The sequence below is a fragment of the Labrus bergylta genome, chromosome 19 (genome assembly GCF_963930695.1).
Source record: "Labrus bergylta chromosome 19, fLabBer1.1, whole genome shotgun sequence".
Classification (NCBI taxonomy): Eukaryota; Metazoa; Chordata; class Actinopteri; order Labriformes; family Labridae; genus Labrus; species Labrus bergylta.
This window is the reverse complement of record NC_089213.1, coordinates 12,678,077-12,693,086: the sequence shown is the minus strand read 5'-3', so window position 1 is coordinate 12,693,086 and position 15,010 is coordinate 12,678,077. Positions and strand designations below refer to the sequence as shown.

Below are 15,010 nucleotides of genomic sequence, written 5' to 3'. Positions count from 1 at the left end.
ATGCGGAGGACGTAGGAGAAGCCGCGTTTCTGCGGACTTCAACATGAATTTGTGCACATAGATGTGCCTAAACATTCACAGGACACTTGGAAAACACACTAAAGGGCATATAAAACCAGAAAAAGCATAATATGGGACCTTTAAAACTAAAAACCACACTTGATGATAAACGCACGATATTGAAAGATATTAATGAAAACTGGAGGCTCTATGGTCTTTGTTAGTCTAATGTTTAACTCTACATCAGTGATTACATTAGTGTACAAGTCTGGTCCTCTGAGGTCTGTCCGGGATAATGAAGGCGAGACGGATGCAATATGTATGGGGCAGACTTTTTTTTTTTTTTTTTCAATGTTTATATCATAATGAAAGTGACTTATTGGAAACGGCTCACTACATGCGCGGTTATAGCCTCAATAAAACCATCGGTTTGAATGATTATGATGATGTGGATCTGTCAGTAAATTTTGATATTTAGTGAAATAAATTGTGGAAGAGACATCAATATGTATCTGCAGGCTTCAATTCACCACTTCGCCATCTGTGTCGCCAATTTCCCATGCCTCCAAAATGTACGTACGCCTGGGTCAGAGTTTGCTTACCGGTGCGCACATTTTACCGCCAGGTTTGTTTTTATAGATCACAGACTTGGTGTGGGAAAAGGCGTACGCAACGGTTATAAATGAGACTCCAGGACAGTTGAAGAATGGCGTCCTGTAGCCTGGCTCAGTTCGTCAATTTTTAAGTCTTTAAAATTAGATAAAGTGATATGTCTGCTGCACCATATCGACCAGAGCGACATGTAAATATACAGGCATGTGGATGTTAACCTGCATGGAGGACTGAAGGCTGGAGTTGTTAGTGTTGGAGCCAAATTAGGTGTTTGTTTTGTGTGATGCTATTTTCCTTGCGGTTGTGTGTGTTGGCCCTCTACTGGGCACTATGTGTAGCCTGGGCGGATGCTGTGGTTAAGGCAAGGCTCCAGGTGAGGTGGGACAGGTGATTGAATGGCGGCAAACTGTTTTTTTTTACCGTGTCAGCCTGTCGGAGTTAAGCGCATCCAACGCGGATTTGTTTGTTTATTTATAGACAGTGGTTCGTCATATTTTTCTTTATTTGATAAGAAGTGTTTAAAAATAAATGGATTGAAATATCCAAATCAAATCATCAATGGACTGTGTTAATTTCTTCGAGCTAAGCACGCGTCCGAAAGCTTCCACATTCATCCCTCAAGTGACTTTTCTAAACATTATTGGGTTTGTTAAAATTGGTCACTACAGTTAGCAATGCTAACATTAGCCACGCTTGTCTAACCTATTTGAAATTGTTAACAGATGGCCAAATTCAACCCACAATGCAATGCTGTTAGGTTCACTTCCCTTGTGGAGAGGGCATAAAGAGTGTTGGAAGTGCTGACATAAGTCAGTGGAGCAAACCACCATGTCTGCAGCTAAAGCACAACCTGTGCAGCTTCCAATGAATGGTTGGCACATTCAGATTCTCAACATGCCGTCTGCTTATGACTGTTGCTGCTGTGGTGACAGCCTGACTCTGCCCTCTACCTTCAGCTTCAGATTGTCTCTGTGCCTCACATCCTCCAACCTCCAAGTCATCTTTCATCTTCTCTTGTCTCGTTGATAAAATGCAGACAGCTTTCTAAAGAGTTCTTTGTGGGAAACCTGTTCACTTTTTCAGAGGAATCTCAGTTCCAGTGCCTCCCTGGGGTCTGAGGTTTCCGTCACGCTTTATAAGAACAAGCTGCAACAAAAGGTCAACAACTAAAAACCACAGTGTTTTGCACGTGAGTTTTATAATCAATCTTTTTTCTTGTTTTGTCTAGACCGTTTCTCGATGATCAAGAACCACCAGCTGCTCGTTAGCGTTGAAGACGTCTGTGGTGAGTGGTTTATGGGTAACTGCAGAGCGTCTCGATGACTAACCTCCTCTCAGATGAAACGCTGATCAACGTTGTTTTTATCTTCAGGCAGGTAGACGAAAGTGACAAAGGAGGCTGTCACTGTTCCCGCTCAGGTGATACAGTCAAACAGTTACCCAGATTTAACTTCAGGTATTTCACGTTTGCTAGGGCAGCAATCACACAGAGGCTTCACTCTGGATCACGTCAGAGGTCTGACCCTGAAACATAAACTGATGTTTTTGTGATTTACTCTCATACTCTCAACGAGTCTGAAGTTGACTGAAATAACGACATCTGGGTGTGCATCGGTGTGCCTTATGGGAGGGGGGCTGCCTCCCCTAGGGTTCTGGTGCCCTCATAGCTCACAAAGATGAAGTCATCTTTGTCAGATTGTCTCTGTACGCAGCAAAGATGTCCCGACAATGTTTGGTGTTGTTGTTTGGTTAAACTTCAAACATCCTCTTAAACCCTCCAATGACCCGCTTTGAGGTTTGGTATCTGCATGTTTTTAATTACAGAAGAACGCGGCCTCCCAGCCATATATACAAACAGAAAGAAGTTAGAGTGAAAGAATCTTTGCAGCACGTCAGAGTCACGTCAACAGAGAAAGGTCTGTTTATAACCCGACATCTCCAGAGGAGACGGTTCAGTGTATTTATCTGTGCAGGTCATCAGGCTGCAGAGGAGACGAGGTCAGTTTCACCTCAGACGAGCTGCTCTTATCGCCAGCTGATGTTAACAGTTGTATTCATGATTCAGTTAAAGGTAGAGTCAGCAGCATCCTCCTTCAAATAAAATAGAGCAGTTTACTCCTTCAAATAAAATACAGACTTCTCCTAAAGTAAAGCTGCTCCGTCTTCCCTTCTGGGCCTCTGTACATGTGTGGTGGTGACTGTGTCTGCAGAGACCCTGTCCTCTGACTGAATTTTACTGTTTCGGTTTGTTCTGGTTTGTTCTGGTTGATTTGGAACGTTTCTGGGCGGAGCGGGTGTGTTTCCTCCAGCCAATGACAGCGCAGCAGGTGAGTTTAGGAGTGGATACCATTCAGTGATCGGACACCATTCAAACCAGAGAATATGACGGACGTGGACGTAGCAGCAAAGAATAGAAAATATGATCACAGTGAGAAACACCAAGCGGATAAAACTCATTCTAAAACGAGGGTGAACCTTGTGTTGTCTTTTACCCATGGAGGTGGAGTTGGCATGCTCCCTGTTGGACAGGCAGGGGACAAACACCGGCGGTTAGCTTGTGCTAGCGTGTGTTAGCTTGCAGTGTAGGTACAAGCAGTAAACATACACACTACTTCCTGCAGGGGCCGGGGCATCTGGGGGTGATGAGCTGAGGAGGAGGGGCCCAGTTTGAATGGTGTGTTTACTAACATTTCTACTGACTCCACCTTTAAATCTTTTGGAGGTCTTTCTTTAGTAGCCGCTCAGGGGACTTCAGACTTTTTCAGTCAAGCCTTTAAGAACCGTCTCTATGTTCATTTGTGATAATGTGACACATTAACGAGGCTAATGATGATGATGATGGTGATGATGATGATGGTGATGGTGATGATGATGGTGTTGATGATGATGGTGATGATGAAGGTGATGATGATAGTGATGATGATGACGGTGATGATGATGATGGTGATGATGCTGATGATGATGTTGATAATGGTGATGATGATGGGGATGATGGTGATGACGGTGATAATGGTGGTGATGGTGATGGTGATGGTGATGATGATGATGATGGTGATAATGGTAGTGATGGTGATGACGGTGATGTTGATGTTGATAATGGTGATGATGGTTATGATAATGGTGACGATGGTGGTGATGGTGATAATGGTGGTGATGATGATGATGATGGTGATGATCATCGTGGTGATGATGATGATGATAATGGTGATGATGGTGATGGTGATGATGGTGGTGACGGTGATAATGATGGTGATGATGGTGATGATGATAGTGATGGTGATGTTGATTATGATGATGATGATGGTTATGATGATGGTGATGGTGATGATGATGTTAATAATGGTGATGATGATGATGATGACGATGGTGATTATGATGATGGTGATGATGATGGGGATGATGGTGATGATGGTGATGACGGTGATGTTGATGTTGATTATGATGATGATGATGATAATGGTTATGATGATGGTGATGGTGATGATGATGTTGATAATGATGATGATGATGGTTAAGATGATGGTGATGTTGATGATGATGATGGTGTTGATGGTGATGTTATGATGATTGGTGATGCATCATGGTGCACCTGATGATGCATCGATCGATTATCAGCATCGATGATGATGGTGATGATGATTATGATGATTCGATGATATGATCGATGATCGGTGTCTGGTGATGATGGTGAATGATGAAGGTGATGATGCATCCGTGATGGCTGCTGCACGGTTGATGATGCATGCCTGGTGATGCATGATGCTGATGGTGATGGTGATGGTGATGGTGATGATGATGGTGTTGATGATGATGGTAATGATGAAGGTGATGATGATAGTGATGGTGATGACGGTGATGATGATGATGGTGATGATGGTGATGATGAAGGTGATGATGATAGTGATGGTGATGACGGTGATGATGATGATGGTGATGATGATGATGATGATGGTGATGGTGATGATGATGATGATGGTGATGATGATGATGATAATGATGATGATGACGATGATGATGGTGATAATGATGATGATGGTGGTGATGATGAGGATGAGGATGAGGGGAGCTGGTGTGATTTCATGAACTAGGTTAGACTGAGCTCATCTTTGTGTCTCTTCAGACGGATTTATGAAAACAACGAGGAGAAGAGTTCTGGTCACACTTTCTCTGCTTTGTTATCTTTTGGTACTCCTCCTGTTGTTCACTCGTTGGGTGATTCAGGTGAACTTACCCCTCCACTCACTGGACCGTAGCTGTGTCCAGATTTATCCGGCTCCTCCAGATACAACGTGTAGAAATCTGGTCTGGAGGAAAAGAAAGTTCAAGTCTCTGTTTAGCACAGCACTGTTATTTACAGATGCTAAATAGTCATATAATTGTTCCAGGGACGACCAACCTTTGTTCTTCAGGCAGCTGCAGCCACTGGAGCACGGTGAAAACTCGCTCTTCAAACGGCACTTTGCTACACAGAGGCGGAGACGGCAGGAGTAAACATGGTGGTCAACACACGTGTCAAGACATGATTTCTTTTGTTTTTCATGCTAAACGTCTGATTTACAAAAGAGGAAAAATGTCCTCTGACTCAAGTGTGCATGTTTGGCCACTTTTCCAAGAGCTCCGCCTTTTTCTGTGACGTTTTCAGACCATCAGCTCTTTTCAACCATCCAATGATATTGTAGATCATAGAGGCAGCAACTTCAGCACAACGTGAAACTTAAAGTCTTATATTTGACTTTTAACGGACACCTCACCCGTCATAACGTCGGTACTTGTTGGGGTAGCTTCCATTGATGTTGACATCTGACCCGGGCCAAAAATAAGTCCCGGACTTCAGCCCCTGGTACCTTGCTGTGTGCCAAATCTGCAACGACAAGAACGCTGGATGATCCTCACTGAGACCCAGCACACTCACATTCTGCTCTGGTAGCATTAACACTCATGGTCACCAGAGGGTCTGGTGCTCGCCACATTTATGATATGAATCTTTAAAGGTACATGATCAAGGACTCACAGGCTGCCCGTAGTACCAGGCAGGGTTATCTTTCTCCGGACTGGACAGACTGAAGCTGGCATCAAACACGGGGTCGTACATGCTGTTATCGATCAAACCGTTAGACTCTGGATACAGACCCTGAGAGGGGAGGACAAGGAGGAGGAGACAGGAAAGGAAACAATTGGAAAGAGGAGAGCAAAGGAGAGGAAGAAGCAAAGAGGCGAGAAAGAAGTAACAAGGAAAGGAAGGGAAGGAGGAAAGAAGCACGCCAAGGTGGAGGAGAAAGGAAATAATGATACAGTAGAGGAGACAGGAGGAGGAGTAAGGAAACATGTAAGGAAGAGAGGAGGAAAGAAAGAGAGAGGAGAGGACACGAGAGGAAAGGAGAGGAGAGGACACAAGAGGAGAGGAGAGGACACAAAAGGAGAGGACACAAGAGGAGAGGGAGGAGAGGACACAAGAGGAGAGTAGAGGAGAGAAGAGGACACGCGACGAGAGAGGAGGACACAAGAAGAGATTAGAGGAGAGAAGAGGACACGAGACGAGAGGACACAAGAGGAGAGGACACAAGATGAGAGGACACAAGAGAAGAGGACACGAGAGGAGAGGACACAAGAGGAGAGTAGAGGAGAAAAGAGGACACAAGAGGAGAGCAGAGGACACAAGAAGAGATTAGAGGAGAGAAGAGGACACAAGAGGAGAGGAGAGGACACAAGAGGAGAGGACATAAGAGGAGAGGAGAGAACACGAGAGGAGAGAAGAGGACACGAGAGGAGAGGAGAGGAGGTTTTCATAGAACTGATTTCTTTCAAGAGTATAAGTATACTGCATGGTTTCACATGCAGTGTGTGTGTGTGTGTGCGCGTGTGAGTGGTTTACCGTCACAATGGTGTAGTGGTTTGGGAAAGTCTTGCTTGGAAAGGCAGCCTGCATGTACGGAGCAGAAGCCCCACACCTCTCTGGGACACAGAACACATGAAGATGTAATCACTGACGTCACAGCTGACGGACAAAATCTCAAAGTCAAACACAAATCTGCAGAACAGAAAACTACAAGGTCATCTCAGAGCTGCATGAAACACGAGCGATGGAAGCAGAACGCTCTGTAGTTTGAACTCTTCTCAAACGTTTAAATGAAAGATTTGAGACATTTTTTAAGGACATTTCAACTGTTGATTCTCTTGTTGTTTGTGTTCGTCTCTGCACAACATTTTTAGATTCTGAATATAACAATGTAGGTTTTATTGTTTCATCCACATTTTGATGGGAGAAGTTAGAATGTGGACACAGGTGTGTTGCTGCGGTCACGAGTATGAACATGCATCATAAGCTCGGGCGTTCAGTCAGACTCGTGCAGATTCAGCAGTCAGTCAGCCGCCGTGGGCTTGTTCTGTCTTGATGTTCTGCTCTCTCATCCAAAAGGCTTCTTAAAGGCTTTATATGCGTTTTTTTTGATCCAGCAGATGTCGCCCTTGAGCACCAGCATGAAACCAAAACAACTCGCGCTGCATTGTTGTGTTAGCATGCTAATACTAGCGATCCTTATTATGCTCGTATCTTCACACTGCATGTAAATTTACCCGAAATGATGGTGATCTAGAAACGCTCACATGACATTCAGTTAAGCAGTGAGTACAGTATGTTATTCTTCTTTTCTCTAGTCCCTCAATTAAACAACTTTTATACGCGAGGGGATGAGCCGGCCGGCCGTCCTGGCGATGTAAACAAAATGAAGATAGGACTCGGAAAACTCGGAAAGCCTCACAGACAGTGGGACTCGGGTGTTACACTCATTGTAGACAGTCATGACTCACAGAGTTATTTTCAGAGGATATCCTTGATTTATATTACATTTAAGTGTGCCTTTAAGTTCAGCAGTGAATCAGACGCTTCTTTAGCAGTGAAATATCTCCAACTCATCCCCTGAACTAAAAGAATCCTTTAGTCTGAATCACTGAGCATCCAAACGCAGACTGAGGATCCAAGCAGAGCTGCTTTGCATGACTGTGAGGTATGTTTCCACTTAATATTGAAAGGTCCTGAAACCAGAGGCTGTCTGACGGGAAAGTTCATCTAATAAAGTTCAAATTCTTAAAAAAGTCAAAGGTCAGAGTTAAAATGAAAGGATCACAGCCAGGAGCTGAATCAGAATCAGAAATACTTTATTAAGAGGTCGATAAGAGATCTTATGTTTCTGTTTGTCTCTGTCAGGACTCGAGTGTAAGAGGCACGGCGTGTTTGACACATACTCAGTTTGTCCAGCACGGGGATCAGGCGGCTCCACGTCTGCAAATACTCTGCCCGCAGTCCGTCCAGAGAGACGAGGAGCAGAGGCTGCTGCTTGAAGCTAGGACAGAGGAGAATGGATAAAGTACAGGAAATGAGATGAATGAAGAAGAGTGCAGCTGTTTCCACAGGATACAGATGTGAGGAAATCATGACTCTCAGTGCAGATTACATTATGGAGAAATTAATGATGAAAGCAGTTTGTCAAAGCTTTACTTTAACTTGATTAAGAGTCAAAAGATGCAGACAGTTCAACATATGGGTCTGTTTATTGTTCATTTGGATTCCTATGGAATAAACTGGAAATAAACACATCTTCAGTTTCAGCCATTAAAAACAAAGAACTTCATTACAACTCCGTTGACTTTTGAAAAAGTCTTTCAAACACTTTTTTAAAGGTCCACTCAGTAAGATGTGTAGTGACTCTGAAATGATAAAGGTACCTTACTATATGATCAGACATTAAGGAAACATGCTATGTTAAAGTGCTGGCTTCTCTGACAACAATGCAGCAGTCAGTATGTCCTCCTTCTAACTTTAGGTTCTGGTCCTGAATGCTCTGGATTTGTTTGGACCAGAGAAGGTAGGTGGTTTTAAGGAACCCCCACACGGACGTTTGGGACGCCCCTCAGTTTGCCAGATATGAGAGCAGTTATCAGGTCAAACCAACAGGTGTTGCAGTGATGGAAGCGGACAAGAGAACTGGTTCAGATAGAAGTGATTGTACCCGACCTAAAAAGCCTCTGCATGTTTCTAATAAGCTCCACGAGCAGAAACGTGCTCAAACTAGGATCAATATTGGAGATGCTTTTGAAAAATGGAGAGAGGTTAGAACACAGAAAGGTTTCCAGACCGATGCAGAGCTGGATAAACACTGAAGCTTCAGTGTCCACGACATGGCAACCTGCGTGAACATCCACTCTGTCATATAAACAGATATTCTCACCCTGCTGGACACTTTGGGGATGACAGGTTGTCACACTTGTCCTCCACCCACTCCATCTCTCCTGCATGAAAATAAAGAAGATCTTTAAGACTCGGATCTAAACCATAAATAATAACGTTAACATGTTTATTAGGAAGCTTAAACATTAAAGTCAAACATTTTGAACATCTCTCTTTCAAAGAATTTAGGGGAGGGGAGAATGCATTTGGTGTTTGATTTGTTAGAAATAATTAAATTCTTATTTCTAACAAATCAAACACCAAATGCATTCTCCCCTCCCCTAAATACCTCCATGTGACATTCAGATATTATAGTAGCATTCCTCATTAAGAGTTGTTTTCAGTCAAACAGCTGTAGATGTGTCTTTTCTTTATCAGTGTTCTAATCGTCCTGTCTCATGTTGTCTTTGTAAATCCCCCTGTATCTAATCTCCTCTGGTATCTTATCTGTGCCGTCCTGGCCTCACATTCTCACCGTGGCAGACATGTTTGTAGTTCGTGCAGCAGTCTCCTGCAGACAGACAGTCGTCGGAGCAGTGACATTTGCTCTGCGTTAGCCTCGTCTCTCCACAGCGCAGCCTCGTGCACTCCCACTGCTGGGCTGAATGAACAAATCAAGAGTGACAAAACTTCTCTGCAATCCAATCACAAACAGAGTGGGGCAATAAAAAAGATGGAGTAACTTTTGGATTCAATGGAAGCTGAGTTAAAGTGAAATATTTGGTCGTAAATCTGAGGGCATTGCTACACTGCATGTTATGTCTGTGGGTGGAAACTCAGATTGTAGCATCAGAACTTTTGTCCTAAGAAATGTGCAACATACGGAGCCCCGCAAGACTCGGGTAAGAAAACAAAAAAAGCCCTTTGCAAATCTGTACCAACTTTACAAATCTGAGTGCACGGAGTTCCAATCCATGGGAACGGTTTCATAAATTGTACACACAGATTTGTAGATTGTAGTGCTTGTAAACAGCTTTTTATTTTCCTTACCTGAGCCTTGCGAGGCTCCATAGCATTGTTCCACAACAAAGTAAGCGAGAAAAAGAGAATCTTACTGGGTACGGTGCAGATGTCGTGGTAGTCATAGCAGCAGCTGTTGGTGTGGACACAGCCCATGTCACATCTGCAGCCGGGGACGTCCCCATCGTACGGCTCATAGCATCGATTCCTGCAGGACGTGTGCGTGGTGACTGGTCATGAAAAAAAGAGAAAACAACTTGTTGGTGTTTTCTGTTTTATTTTGCAGCTCTCCTGAAGATATTGAGCATGTGAGTGATGTGGGTTCAGAATAAGAAAGAAGTATAACTTTAACTCCAGAGTGTTTTCAGAAAGGTGAAGAATATTTATAGTTTAGATATTGTGAGAGGCTGTCAAGCGATTACAAATGTGAATCGCGATTAATCGCTACATTTCTGTAGTTAATCGTGATTAATCACATTTTTATCGCGTGTTTGAACTTCCATTATTTAGCATTTTAAAAATAATAAAACTTATGAGGCTTTTATTTTGAATGCTTGTCCTGTCTTAAACTGAGAGTACTTTACTTGCTGTGTACTTTTATTTTGAAATAAAGTAAGTCCCTTCTGGTAGAGTGAAGGTTAGGACAGGAAGTTAAGCACAGAAACAGGAAGTGGTTAGGGATCCCAAAATGAGGTCAAGCAGCTCAATGGAACGGTAACAAAGGTCAATGTGTGATGTCATAAGGTGGATATCACTTTGGACTCGTCAGCTGAGCTGTCTGAGAGTTTGTTAAAGTGAAATGAGACATTCAAAGATGCAGCAGTGTCCTTCTTTTACATCACTGAGACTACAGGGAGACAGTGAGGACGACTATCTACGGTGAGCCTGAAGGGACAAAATACAATGAGATTAATCAGATTAACTCGTTAATGCTGACAGCTCTACTTTAAAGAGTTAATCTTCATAAAAATGAAGAAGGTGACGTTTTAGACGACAGGTGTTCTTTATGTCTGCACATCTTTGACGGTCTTTGTGTTTGTAAACTGAGATTGGTTAAAACAGAAAGTATGCTGATGCTGTTTTTAATGTTTGTTTTTGCCTATATATATTTTATTATTTTTAATTTAAAAACACATCTGTCTCCATCTGTGTGTCAGACTCACAGCTTGGCATCACATGAGACTTTTTCGAGGAAACGTGTCACACACAACTATCACCTCCTCATGATGACACAGCAGGTTATGAGTCTGATGATTTACGACTACAGGAGAAAACGCTTTTTGAGAGAATAAACACGAGCATGTGTCAGGAAACGATGTGAGCATATGTGCAGTCATACATGGAAAACTGCAATAAACTGTTTAAAGACTGACCAGCAATAAAAAGTTCAGAAACATTTCCAGAGGAAAGAGAGGACCGGTGTTTTTCTCTCGGGAGTTTACGGTCCATCTTATGCATGCACTCAAAGACACCAACATAACGGAGTCACTCACAATAGGCTGTTTTTGAGGTTATTGTGTGTGCAACTCATCTGAAGTCTCACAGAGAAGCAGACTCTAACAAAACAAACTTCTGACTTCTGACTCAATCGACTGATATCAGTGCTGATATAAAAGAAAAACTTTTGAGGGGATGTGAGGGGTTCACGAGAAAGTATGTGTGCACGTAAAACTCTACGAGATTTCAGCGGCTCACAGAGAAGGTAAAATGCCATTAAGCAACCCTTTGTGTGGATCAAGAGAAACTGTCTCACAGGTGCCCGTTATTTTCTCAGTGAGAACCAGAAACTAACTCTGGTGCACGTCATAAGCACAGAAACTTTTCTGACTCACTTCATAGTTGAGTGTGTGTGTGTGTGTGTGTGTGTGTGTGTGTGTGCAGAGACAGCGCTGCTCGTCTTTGTTTGTGTGTCTCTGTCAGCACCTTCACTTCGACACTTCTGCAAGTCAAGTCCAAGACCAAGTCCCAGGCCGAGGATGAGGGTCACAATCGACGCCGCCAACACCCCGATCTGTGAACACAAACAAACTTAAATGTCAGATAAACCTAGGAGTGTCATTCTGGATGTTAAATGTCAGCCAACGAAGAGAAGCGAACAGTTTGCCACCAGCACTCTCTTGCGTGCTCCCTCTTCCCCGCTCTCTCTCTCTCTCTCGATCTCCCTCGTGCACGCAGTAATTTTATGAATAAAAAATTTTATCCGTGGCGGTCCTTGTCCATAATCACGGATAAACCACGGATTAATCAATGTAGGGGATTAATGTGTATGCCCACAGAGGAGTTCTCCCATTTCAGCTGTGAGTTCAGTAAACGAGCCTTACATCTTATCATCATCATCTTATTCCCAGTTTAACTGTTTGTATTGAATTATCAAACTTCAACATCTGGAGAGCATTTATGATCTGAAACAAAAAGATTGAAACCAGAAGCACGTGTGTTTCATTAAACTTAAGGGAATCCTAGACTAAAGACGTTTGGCGAGAGACGTGACAGCTGTCAAGTTCAGCATCAATGTGAGGCGAGTTCACTGCTGAACTGGACGGGGTTACAAAAGATGTTTAACTTTAGCTTCTCTTCAGTTGTAGAGAGCCTTCTTCGCCATGGTATGTATGCATGGTTCAGATATTTGACTGTTCAAAGGCCCAAATCAACAGACTCACACAGACAGCCATGACATCACGGGTGTCCTTCATCATCAACATCTCAGCCTGCAGGGTCTTTTTCAACAAACCAAAATCAGACAGGCTCAAATCAGACAGTTTGAATGTTGGGTTTACAAACATTTCGACTGACATTAAACTAATTGGTTAAAAAATAGGAATAAGAAACCATATTGTAATGTAATTTGTTTTAGTATAATTGCTTTAGGAATCATGCAGAGCTCTCTGAAGTGCTGCTGATGGTTTTAGACTTTTAGAGATCCGTTATAGATCGTGTTGATCCGATGTGAATCCATAGTGTGGTATATTGACATCACGTCGCCCAGGTGTGGAGTCCCTTACACGCTTATTTGAGAACTTCTCTCATGGTCAAAGTATTCGGCCTCCTGCAAACTTTAACCGTTTAGTACAGATTTGAAAAGCACATCTTTAAGACTGCTGAACTTGTCTTGATTTGAAAAAGCTGAACAATGCACCAGGCCCGGGACCTGCGCACCTTTTTACTTTGCAACAGCATGCATGTCCTCATTACTGACATGTCCTTATTACTGACAATTCAGAACATGAAAGTCATACTCACAAAAATCTTCTTCTTCTGTGACTTTGTAAAACCCATGTCCACAGTCAGACACTCGCACAGCACGGAGACAGACGACACACACACACACAAAGTGAAACACTTTCTGCAACCGCGGCGCTGACCTCCGGACTAGGTGCGAGCTGTAAATGAGTAACTGATTTACCAAAAGAGGGTGATAACCTCACGTTTCTGTTTGCATTCTCCAAAGCCCCCCAGAGGACGATGCTTTTAACACCTTCTACCTGCTCACACTCACCTGATGCACAGGGGGAAGCTAATGGGGGGTAATTGTTAACTTAAAGTAGGTGTACACTTAAAGGGAGGCCCCCTTTTAAGAGCTTTAAACTGCTGACAGACAGGCAGGCAATAAGAGCTGATAACTGGACATATTTATGACCTTATTGGACAGGTGCCTGAATAAGCATATTCCATAAAGGGTGTCTTCAAAGTTAACTGCCTGTAAACTTCACAGCATCAAAGTAGAGACATGTAGAAGTTCCGTTATGTCATCAGAAACCTTGAGATTGGATTTATGACAAACGGCTTCACTTGATAAACTGTGATTATATTTTAATTATCAAAAACCTGACCTTTTGCCCCAGACGACTGCTTTGATCGTCTCGGTCTGCAACAAAACCAGCAGTGGACAAAGTACAAGACTTCTTTATTGGAGTCAAAGCTGACAGTGCTGATCAGCAGAAAAGTCTTTGTGCTTTTTCACCGCTCAGTGCCTTATTCACCATTTTCAAGATGGGTTTTTGTGCTGAATCTGATATTTTATAGTCACGAGTATTCAGGTAACCTGTTGGCTTTGTTCCCAGGCTAAAAATGTTGATATAATGATTTTCTAAAATGTCAATGGAGGATTTGTTTCAGAGCTTCACTTTCTTGAAATCAGACAACAAACTGTTTGGTTGTGAAATATTTGACTAACTGCTAGGGCAGACAGACCGCATGTAGTTAATTCGCCTAATGACCCTTTCTGAGGTCTGGCTTCTTTCAATTCTGGCTCTTTAATTACAAACAACAAATTCAACAGTAGGATGTAATTAATGAATCAGTGTTTCCTTTTTAAACCAACATGTTTATGTGTTCATTAATGACTGGACCACCTCCAAGTAAAGCTAACAGGGCCTAGTACACATGGCAATGAACTCCCAAGATTGTGATTTTCCAAGAAACTTTCAGCCATTAGTGCCTGTTTCCAAACTATGGCCCTGATGGATGAGGACCTGGGGAGCGTGGGGAGGAATCTGTAATCATTGTTTGCAAATGTTGACACACAAACAGGTTTAAGTTCTGCTGATAAATAAGGCAGGAAGGGAGGAAGAGCTGAGTTAATTCTTTCATTATGGCTGGGTAAAATAAATTGTCCTTTATGAGTTGGATGTCAGGACATTGTGTAGAAAACTCATCCACCCATTCATCCATCCACCCATCCATCCACCCATCCATCTACCCATCCATCCACATTCTCATTCATCCATCCATCCATCCATCCATCCACCCATCCATCCATTCACCCATCCATCCATCCACCCTTCCATCCATCCATCCATCTACCCTTCCATCCATCCATTCACCCTTCCATCCATCCATCCATCTACCCTACCATCCATCCATCCATCCACCCTTCCATCCATCCATTCACCCTTCCATCCATCCATCCATCCATCCATCTACCCTACCATCCATCCATCCATCTACCCTTCCATCCATCCATTCACCCTTCCATCCATCATCCATCCATCCATCCATCCATCCATCCATCCATCTACCCTTCCATCCATCCATCCATCCATCCATCCACCCTTCCATCCATCCATCCATCCATCCTGGGGTCAGGTGGCTGTGGGAGCAAGCTGATCAAGTTGACCCAGACGTCTCTCTCCCAGCAGCCTTTTCCAGCTCGTCCTGGGAGATTCCAGGTGTTCCCAGGCCAGATAGGACATAGATATACTTTATAATCCCTCC

General features: G+C 43.2%; 1 protein-coding gene across 1 annotated transcript in view; it reads right to left on the bottom strand.

The window, feature by feature from the left end:
• LOC109995676 (ectonucleotide pyrophosphatase/phosphodiesterase family member 3) overlaps window positions 1–13,293 on the bottom strand; it is a 32,811-nt gene extending 19,518 nt beyond the window's left edge. The window contains exons 1-11 of the mRNA XM_020649487.3: window positions 13,037–13,293; window positions 11,720–11,807; window positions 9,892–10,026; window positions 9,312–9,437; window positions 8,838–8,898; window positions 7,855–7,952; window positions 6,485–6,564; window positions 5,624–5,743; window positions 5,364–5,473; window positions 5,009–5,074; window positions 4,844–4,916 (exon numbers count right to left, since the gene is read on the bottom strand). Coding sequence (XP_020505143.2) covers window positions 4,844–4,916; window positions 5,009–5,074; window positions 5,364–5,473; window positions 5,624–5,743; window positions 6,485–6,564; window positions 7,855–7,952; window positions 8,838–8,898; window positions 9,312–9,437; window positions 9,892–10,026; window positions 11,720–11,807; window positions 13,037–13,072 — 993 coding nt within the window. The 5' untranslated portion in view covers window positions 13,073–13,293. The remainder of the gene's footprint in view (window positions 1–4,843; window positions 4,917–5,008; window positions 5,075–5,363; window positions 5,474–5,623; window positions 5,744–6,484; window positions 6,565–7,854; window positions 7,953–8,837; window positions 8,899–9,311; window positions 9,438–9,891; window positions 10,027–11,719; window positions 11,808–13,036) is intronic.
• Window positions 13,294–15,010: the final 1,717 nt, after the last annotated feature.